Source organism: Tupaia chinensis, unplaced genomic scaffold, assembly GCF_000334495.1.
Source record: "Tupaia chinensis unplaced genomic scaffold, TupChi_1.0 Scaffold000074_1, whole genome shotgun sequence".
Taxonomy (NCBI): Eukaryota; Metazoa; Chordata; class Mammalia; order Scandentia; family Tupaiidae; genus Tupaia; species Tupaia belangeri.
Window position 1 is genome coordinate 826,096 of NW_006159534.1, and position 10,062 is coordinate 836,157.

At 57.0% G+C, this 10,062-nt stretch overlaps 1 protein-coding gene and 1 pseudogene across 1 annotated transcript in view; both read left to right on the forward strand.

Moving 5' to 3' along the window:
• TOR3A (torsin family 3 member A) overlaps positions 1 to 10,062 on the forward strand; it is a gene marked incomplete at its 5' end in the record, with an annotated part of 14,480 nt that overhangs the window by 2,008 nt on the left and 2,410 nt on the right. The window contains 2 exon segments of the mRNA XM_027767878.1: positions 1,621 to 1,886; positions 4,784 to 4,962. Of these exon segments, the coding sequence (XP_027623679.1) occupies positions 1,621 to 1,886; positions 4,784 to 4,962 (445 nt within the window).
• On the forward strand, positions 1,896 to 3,659 carry LOC102476262 (S-phase kinase-associated protein 1 pseudogene; annotated as a pseudogene).

The window sequence follows — 10,062 nt, forward strand, 5'->3', positions numbered from 1 at the left end:
GAATGCCTCAGTGCTCCACACCCTGAGAAAAATCGAGACTTCCTGACCAACCAAGTTATGTTAGCCTTCACATAGGCGAAGGACCCCATGGCGGCCTGTCTGCATGCCCACTGGCCAACTGTACCCTCTGATCCACTTCCGGGCTGTGTATTTGTAGTTCAGGTGGCTTGATTTGCATATGGTACTTGATTTGCATTTTTGCCTCTCAGAGAGGGAGCCTTAGCCCCCGCCATGAACCTATTCTGATGAGAGACCCATATGGCCCTTTGCAAGTTTCCTCCCTTTTTCCCAAGAGCAGTTTCTTTTCTTTTCTTTTCTTTTTTTTTGGAGAGGTTTTTGCTATAGGGCACTTGCGCTTGCCAGACAGAGACATAGAGACAGAAAGCGAGAAATCACCCTGCAGGGGGGATGGTCACGCCACAATCCCTTCTCCTCCGTTCTCCTCTCGGGATCTTGGGCACACATGTCCCCAGCGTGAGTTCTAAGCTACCGGGTCCAGGACGCAAACTGGGGTCAACTACGTGGGAGTCCAGCGACATAGCCATTACGCTAACTGCTGGTTCCCATCCCAAGAGCAGTTTCTTGCCCGGAGTTCACCTGATCTCAGTATTTGGAGTCCCCATAACTGAGGTCCATTCTAGGTAATAGGTCACTTGATTGGCCAAATGCCAACGACACAGTGAGCCTGGGACAGGGTCTGGCTCAGTACAGAGTTGGACTTCGTACAGGTCAGGAGGTCTGGATTTGGATTTGTGCTGGAAGGGAGAAGACCCTGGGCCATCAGTTAGCATGTCACCTGTGCCCTCATCCCACCAGGGCTGGATAGCCACCATGCTGGGGAATCAGAAACGCCTGCACTGGGCCCCTGGGCCCACCTGGTGGCCTCAGCTCTCAGCTTCCTCAGCTTCGAATGGGAGTAATGACCCCCGCCTCGCAGAGTTGGTGAAGATGAACACGGAACAGCACAGTTCCGAGGACAGGGAACGGCAGCAAATGTTGATGTCCCTTTCTGACACTACTGCTTCTAAAGCTGTGTGATGCCCCTGGTGTTCGACGCAGAGCCTGCCAAGGCTCCAGAACTCCTGAACTGGGCTCCTGAACTGGGGATGGCCAGTCCCTTGCCCACAGCTGACAGACAGACCCCCTGTCTGCACCAGCGCTCATGGTAGCCCCCGTGCATCCTGCAGCCTCGGGAAGGCTTTTTGAGAAGAGGAAGGCCAAGCAGAGGCCTTGGCACTCGGAGGGGCTGTCAGTCTGCTGCACTGGATTAGAATGCACACAATGGGACTTTTAGGGGACACTGAAGGATGGGAGAACCTCGGAGCACAGAGGCAGGGGTCCTCCTGCAGGCGGATCTGCACCCACTATCTGGATGTCTTTGGGATCTCCAGAAAAGGTGACTCCCTGGCCTCTTCGGTGCCATCTTGATTGCTCAAGCTCTTTGTAAAATAGCCCTCACATCCCATCTGCTGCCAGGTCTGCCCTCTGGCGTCCTCCCAGATGAATAACTGTTCCCAACTCGCAGACCTGCAGTCTCTTAGCCTTGCTAAGCCCGTGGGGGGTGCGGGAGGGCATGTGCCCATGTGTGCCTCTCACCATGGCCTCTTCTCCCTGCCCCAGGCTTAGAGTCGGACCTGAGTGTGCGGCTGCACGGCCAGCATTTGGCCCGGGAGCTGGTCCTGAGAACCGTGAGGGGCTACCTAGAGACGCCCCTGCCAGCCAGGGCCCTGGCTCTGTCGTTCCACGGCTGGTCTGGCACAGGCAAGAACTTCATGGCTCGGATGCTGGCGGAGAACCTGTATCGGGACGGGCTGAGAAGCGACTGCGTCAAGATGTTTATCGCCACGTTCCACTTTCCTCACCCCAAGTATGTGGACCTGTACCAGGTGAGGCTGGTGGGGTGTGCTGCGGTGGGGCCTCCTCCAGGGAGGCCTAGGGGAGGTTGGGGGGCAGGGACTATTGCGACAGAACCTGTACCAGACAGAGACGCCACCTACTCCATCCATCTACGGAGCAGGGCCTAGCACGGGGGAGACCAGCGTTCCGCACAGCCCTCCTGTGCTCCGACCCAGCCACGCTGAGAGGCCAGACGCTGCGCTTGGACAGGGAGGCCATGTGCTGGCTGTACTCCCGGGGGGCGATTTCTTTCTCTGGCGAGCACAGGCAATCCTATAACAAAAAATAAAGAAAAAAAAAAATAGATACGAGCAAAACATGGTCCTAATCTCCCCGCATGGACACAGCCTGTTGGCTGCAGCACCGAGCACCCTTGTACACATTCTTTGGTGCTATTTTGTGTCGCTGTCATTGGACAGAGTTACGAGTCCTGCCTTGTGTTAAAGAGGCATAACGTAAGTGATTTCCCGTGTCTTTCCATGAGGGCTCCTTCATAGACCAGCAAGTAAATTGACAGACTGTCCGTTGCCATTGGGCTCTTTTGGGCTTCTTCCAATTCAGACCTGTAGTATTTAAAATAAGCCAGAAGTGAACCCCCTACCCACCCCCCACAGCAGGACAGAGACGGCCACACCTGTCTTCGGCCTTCAGTTGTAGGATTTGAAGTGTGCTAACCAGGGAAGATTATGTAAGCCATGGAGGACAGAGTGCCTGAGTCACCTGGAGTTTCAGTAGGCCTTGGAGGTCAGGGGGCAGTGAACTGTCCTGAACCCCAGCTGTCCGAAGGGCAGGCTGTCATCAGCTGGGCCTTGGCGGGATGAACTATCTGGCCTGTGACAAAATCACTGTAGATCTTGGCTTCCCTGAAAATTGGCATGTACACACACACGCACATACACACATCCCCGCACACGCCCGTGATGGGGCTGCAGTCAGAGGTCATGCTAGGCAGCCAGGGTGTGGGCTCTGGGGTGGAAGCTGCCCCAAGTAATGGGTTTTTTTTACTTTTTTTATTTTTAGAGAGGTTTTTGCTATAGGTGCGTGCACTCACCAGAAAGACAGAGAGACTGAGAGATAGAAAGTGAGGGTGTGGCCTTGTTCTCCTCCTTTCTCTTGTTTGCCAACCCTGCTCCGCTCTTGTCAGCGTCCGGGCAGCCGTCTCCCTGAGACCGGGCACCATGCCTTCAATTAAGTTGCAGGGTTCTGATGGAGATATATTTGAAGTTGATGTGGAAATAGCCAAACAATCTGTGACTATCAAGACCGTGTTGGAAGATTTGGGAATAGATGATGAAGGAGACGAAGACCCAGTTCCTCTACCAAATGTTAATGCAGCAGTATTAAAAAAGGTCATTCAGTGGTGTACCCACCACGAGGATGGCTCTCCCCCTCCTGAAGATGAGAACAAGAGAAGCGAACAGACAGCATTCCTGTTTGGGACCAAGAATTTCTGAAGGTTGACCAAGGGACACTTTTTGAGCTTATCCTGGCTGCAAACTACTTGGACATCAAAGGTTTGCTTGATATTACACGCAAGACTGTTGCCAATATGATCAAGGGAAAAACTCCTGAGGAGATTGGCAAGACTTTCAATATCAAAAATGACTTTACTGAAGAGGAAGAAGCCCAGAAAACACTTGCTGGGCATGGTGGTTAAGGCGGCTGGATCCCAGATGGCTGACTGCACCGATCGAGTCCTGGACCCAGTGGCTTGAGAAACATGCAGGGCATGTGTGTGTGTGCTTGCCCAAAATCCTGAAAGAGAGGAGAACCAGAGAAGAAGGGGTTGCAGTGTGACCATCTCCCATGGGGATGCTTTCTCACTTTTCCTTTCTTTCTCTTGCCCTCCCTCTCTCTGTCTCTCTTCAATGATTGCACATGCTCTCTGGCAAAAAGTTTTTAAAAAGAGGGAAAAAAGAAATTTGCTGACCTCTATGAAAAAAAAAAAAGAAAAAAGAAAGTGAGAAATCACCCCCCAGGGAGGATGGCCACACCACAATCCCTTCTCCTCCATTCTCCTCTCAGGATCTTGGGCACGCGCCTGGTGTGAGTTTAAGCCACCAGATCCAGGACTCGAACCGTGGTTGACTACATGGGAATCCAGTGATATTGCCATTACGCTAACTGCTGCCCCCCTCCCCAAGTAATGTGTTTTTGCCTAGTTATCCCAGTGATCACTGTAAAGCAGCGTCTTTAAATATTTTTATTATTATTATTTACTTGTTTTCTTTCATGAGAGAGACAGGCAGACACGTATCCCCAACAGGGCCCCCCCATGCTGGGACCCACCTGAGTGTCGCCAGCCAGGACCCTGGGTAGGTGTACACCCCGGCATACCTGAGCACTGCATTAGGCTGCACAGCATGGCCACCAGAAGCGTCTTTTCCATTGAGGGTTTACTGTCTTGCCTGGGGTGGGAAATCCAACGTGGCCTCCTATGGGAGCTCCGTTGTGGAGGTTGTCTAGGCCCAGGACCAGTCTCCATAGGCTTGTTCTGAGATCTTGGCCCAGCCTGGGTGCCAGTGGGTGCCCTGCCCCGGGAGTTCAGGGCAAGACTGCTTCTGGGTACTGAGCCCTCCCTCTGCCCCCTACCCCCCGACTCCTATGTGGGATGGGGCTTCGTCCTGGAGAGAGGGAGCAGGGCAGGAGCTGGGCCTGGTCCCAGGGCATGAGAGCTGGGCCCCATGCTGTCCAGGCCTCCCTCTGCCCAGGCTACTCCACCTCCTGTGGTTCTGGAACCTCAAGAGAAGCACCCAGAAAGCCTGCTAGGTGCCACAACCCAGCCCCACAGCCGGGGATTTGAACTTGGTGGTTTAGGGATCCACTGCAGATGTCCCGGGGAGACAGGACGTGCCCCCAGTTCTCAGCAGCTAACTGTGTCCTGCAGGAGCGGCTGGCAGCCCAGATCCAGGAGACACGGCAGCGTTGCCACCAGACCCTGTTCATCTTCGATGAGGCTGAAAAGCTGCACCCGGGGCTACTGGAGGTCCTCGGGGCTCACTTGGAACGCCAGGTCCCCAAGAGCCACCAGACCAAGGCATCAAGAACCATCTTTCTTTTCCTCAGGTGAGGACAGAGGGACATGGCTGGGGGGCCAGCGTGGGGCAGCTGATAGAAGAGGGCTTGGTCCCCCTGTTCCTCTGGAAAAATCAGCACAGGCTCTAGAACTGAGAGCAGGGGCCCAGCAGCTGGGCCACCCCTGCTGATCCTGCTCTGCCCCCAGGTACTTCTGAGGGGCCTCCCCACGGCACAGGTGACAAGTTCCCAGATGAACCCGTGCTGTCTGGTCCTCAGGACTGCCAGGTCCTGCCAGCGTCCGGCAGGGCCACGCTCACACTGAGAGGCCAAGCAAAGGTGTTCCATTTTCAAGTGAGCCCTTAGCTGAAAACCAAGTGCCAAGAACCCTCGAGTACTCCCCAGGCTGTGGGGGCCAGAGGCCACCTCGGTCCCCCAGCCCAGCTTCTATCACAGGAGGAAGCTCCTCTCTGATCACAGGAGGAAGGCACTGCCTTAGTTTCCTGTGCGAATGAAGCGCCCTCTCCAGGGACGTGTGGCGAGACTGGCCACACTGTGTGCGGGCTCCCACCCTTCCCACTGCCTCCTGTTCAGCTGTCCACTCTGAACTCTTGAAACGCTTGGGCAGGAAGTGCGCTTAGTAATAACTGTCTTTTAATGGAGCCCCCACTGGGTGAGGCCTGCCTCAGAAGTCAGGGTTGTTGCCCAGCCTCTGTGGCACAGCTGGTGGTGAACTGGACTGCAGAACTGGAAGCCACAAGCTGACCGTGGTTCAAGTCCCTGGCCTGGTCAGCTTGAAAACACACCGGCATGCACATATGTGCCCAGGATCCTGCGGGCTGGGGCCTGGAGGAAGGGGATTGTGGCATGACCAGACCCCGCGAAGGGTGCTCCTCGCTCTTCTCCCTCCCTCATGCACATACTGTATCGGAGGCCCTATGGGCCCAACTTGAATGCTTCATTGCAGCTTCCTGTAACTCTGTAGAGGAAGGACCAGTTGGTGACACCCCTACCCCCAGGCCAGCACTTGCTTGCTGGGGACGCTCCCGGGGCTTTAGGGGACATGTTGTGAGGATGTCCAAGTGGGGCTGGTGCTGGTTTCTGTCCAGGCTTAGCATGGGAGGCAGGTGTTGTTTCAGGGGACCCACAAGAAAAGACGGGGAAGGTCTAAACAGCGGCAGGGTTGGGCTCACATGTCAATGACAGGTGCTTCTTGGTCTATAAGCTAGACATAGCACAGTGGAGGGCAGGGGTCCCCGGGGTGACTGTAGAAGTGAGGTCTGACATGCTGTGAGTGCCCACAGTCAGGAGGTGGATGGCTCCTTATCCCTGGGGTCTGCTCTGCACCCATCTTAGCTGACTCAGTTCTCTCCCGCAGCCACCAGGCGGAGGCTCCAAAATGCAGGAGGCCCGGCAGAGGACCCACTCACCCTTTGCCCTAGGGCTCCCCCACTGAAGCCCCTGCAGGTGGGGTGGGAGAGCAGGGGCCCTCAGACCCACTGCATGGCCACAGAGTCAGTCCTTTCCACGGAGGGCGCCCTCTCACTCTACCCATTGGCCGTCCCCCAACCAGGTGGCCTTGGCCTGACCTTTCCCCTTGTGGGCTGCTGTCTCAGACTGTCATCACAGTGCCTCTGGCTGGCCAGGTTGCCCAATGCGACCCAGTGGCCTCGAGGCAGACATTTGGCTTTGTAACCTTGTGGCCATTGACCCACTGGCAGCACCTTCCATTCCCCTGGCCATCCCTGCCCTTTCCTCCAGTGGCCTGGCCCTGGTGGGCTGTCCCAGGCCACGTGGTGGTGGACATTGAACACCCAGTGGAGGCAAGGCCTGGGAAAAAGGTGCCCTGCCCTGCTAGATGGCTTTTGCTGCCCTCCCGGGAGGGACACATGCCAGATAAGGAAGATACGGCTCCACGGAACCTGCAAGAGCCAGAGCAAGAGCCAGAGCCCGCAGGCCGCAGCATGGGTTGGGCTGGCATTCTTCCCAGGGCGGCCACCAGTGCCCCCACCTGCACACCCTGGGCTGGGGCACCTACATGGCTGTCTCCAACCCTGACAGTTTCTCAGGCATCCTAGGGGCAGACAGGAACTAACCCAGGGTCTGATACGAGTCCATGGACTCGATTTTTTAAAGAGTTTACTTCTTCAGAGACAGCATCCTCAACAGGATGCCATCAACCCCCCATCTCAGGTCAGATCAAAGACACAGGTCCTCAGGGAGGTCCCGGGACATGAACCTAGGACCTTCCCATGTGGGTCCAGTTATGTTACTGCCGTGCCACCCCTCCTGGTCCCTGACTTGGTTTCTACACTGAGCTGTGGTTCATTCCTGAAAAAAATGAGGATGCTGTTTGGAAGAAAAGCACAGCTAATTCAAACTGCGGCTGTGACTCCCACTAGGGTAAAGCCAGGAGGGGGACCCTGGGAAACCCTCCCCCTACGGTTTGAAGGCAGTCGCCAGTGGCTCTGCCGGCCCGCCCCCTGGTGGTGTCTCATGGTAGGAGCAGGGAAGCCTTGGCGTGGAAGCCGGGCGGGTAGTGTGCGGTGGGTGAGGCTGCCCAGAGCCCATCCCTCACCTGGGCTGGAGGAATCCGGCGCTGACTGGCTACCAGGAAACCGCCGTCCCGCCTCCCGCCGCTTCCTACCAAGGGCAGAAGGCTCCTGGAGTGGTTGCAGCAGGGCAGGGCGGGCTCTGGAGCGCGAGGCCCCAGAGGCTGCTTCTTGTTGAAGCTGTAAAGGGAAGAGGTTATTTCATGCCTGTGTTCTTCGTGCTGTTGTCAGGACAAGAATAGACACGGGAAGACCGTGGCAAATTAAAGAACTAGATGAGCATAAATTATTCATGGCCCCAAGGCTGCGATGGCTGGCCCTGGTGTGGAGAGAATGGCAGTGCATGGCTGCTGCGGCCGGGCTGGCTGGAGGGCACCCGAAATCCGCCCTGCTCTCTCATTTTACAGATGAGGAAACTAAAGCTCAAAGAAATGAATAAGTCTGTATCTGGTGTTTTGTTTTGTTTTTGATAGATTTTTGCTATAGGGTTCATGGGCTCGTGGGGGGAGGGGGGCATAGCCACGCTGCAGTCCCTTCTCCTCCATTCCACTCGGGATTTAGGGCACTCAAGCACAAGTGCCCAGCATGTTTTTCAAGCTGCTGAGTCCAGGATTTGAACCACATACTCAGCCATGTGGGATCCAGCCTCCTGTACGACGCCACCAGCTGGCCCCTGTACCTGTTCTTTAGGGGAGACTTGGCAGTTAGCGTGGGGTTTTGTTACTGGGGGTTGTTGTCAGTAATGACCGGTTTAGAGAGGTCTTCAGTCCCTTCCTTTGGGGAACTCCGCCAGTGAGACTAGATGCTGTCCTATCCTGGACCCAGTGGCCGCTTGGTCCCTTCAGAGCACACAGTCGGCTGGTGACCTGGAAGATGTGGGAGGGGTCAGGGGGCTCCAGGAAGGTAACCTCTGTCTGCCCTGCAGTGCTGGGGCCGGAGTGGCAGTCCTGAGGAGGGGGTAGGTAGTGGACAGAGGGGCGGTGGGTGGCACAAAGCCTGTACCAGGTAGAAGGAAAGACGCTGGCCTGGCTGTCAGGCCGAGCAGGGGCCGGTGGGGAGGTGGAGGCACACACAAATGGCAGTGCGGTCCTGGGTTTACCGTGTCCTCACTGAGCGCTGGGGCAGCCTAAGCTCTGTGCTAGCGCTGGCCTGCTTCCGCGAGGAGGCTAAGCTCCTGCTGTCTAGCAGCTCAGGGTCAGGGGCCCCAGGGCTGGGTAAGTGAGCCCACTGGTCCCCCTCACTGGGTGCCCTCCAGGCAGTGGTGGATGCAGCCCAGCCTTTGCCCCCAGGGAGAAAGCAGGATGGGACAGCCTGTTGGCAGCAGCCAGCCTGGTCCTTGGCTGACGCAACCGTGGCGCATCTGGGTGCACGGACAGCCTGCCAGGCAGCCCTCCTGCAGCAGTGGCGGTTGCTTCCCTGGGTGCTGGCGGCAGGGCCGTCTGGCTGAGCAGCGGGGACGGCCCTTGTTCTGCAGGGCTCCCGTGGTGTGTTCTGGCTGTCAGGGGCACACTGGGCCTGCAGGCAGGAGCCACAAGTCCCCTCGGCTAGACGCTGGGCAGCCCTGATTACTAGCTTGGAAGGAGAGGAGGCCCACAGCCTCTCTGCGCTGTGCGTGGAGCAGGTAGGGGAGCACCCAGTGGGCCCCTCCATGCTCAGAGCCCCCTGGAGCCTGCATGCAGAAGGCTCCCCAAGACTCCATCGGCAACGAGGGAGTTACCGTGGCTGAGGACACAAAGGCACACTCACTGTCGTAGTCGGGTGAGGACAGAGAGCAGCAGAGGTGCTCGGACCCCACTCCTTAACTTGCTGCCTGCCTTCCCCGTCCTCCCTCATCCTCCTGGAGCTGTAGAACTCGGAGGAGGAGCGAGTATGGAGACTCAGAGGGGCAGGGCAGGCCAGGGAGGCTGTGGCCTAGGGCGACGGCCAGTGCAGTGAGGTGGAGTGGGTCCTGGGGTGGGCCTCAGTCTCTGGGCCCTTCCACCTCCACCCTGCTTCCTGGTGGTGGCTCTGCAACGGCATCTTGTCCTCGCCCCCATCGTCCCTCACGTCTCCAGCCCAGTCCCTTTCCTGTGCTTCAGCTGCCGCGACACAGCCCAGAGCTCACCCGCAAACGGCCTGCATGCGGCCCGGCTTCGCCTCAACCTCTGTCTTGCTGTTACAGGGTGGCAGGCAGCCCAAGGCAAATGCCCGCTCCCTCCGCTGGCCTCCACTCTGCATACGGCCAGCCATGGGGCCCATCTGCTGTACCTCCAAACCCAGTTTTCAGTCCTCTTCTCCATCCTTCTTCGCTGCCTTCACCACCTTGAAACATGGACAGTTGGCAAAAATGCCCTGAGGGCAGCACTCAGGAGCCACCCCACCTCTCCAGCCAACCTCTGTAGCCTGGACTGTCCTCTCAGGACATAAAGCTGATCAGGCCTCCCAGCACCTCACACTCCCAAGTTCAAAACCCTTCAGTGAGGGGGGAGCAGTAATCCCAGCTGCGACACTGAGGCAGGTGGGAGTTTGAGGCTGGCCTTGGCTATAGACTTTGTCTCAACAACCCCTCCAAAAAAAAAAAAAAAAAAAACCCAGGGACAAGCAGTTGGGGAAAGGGTTG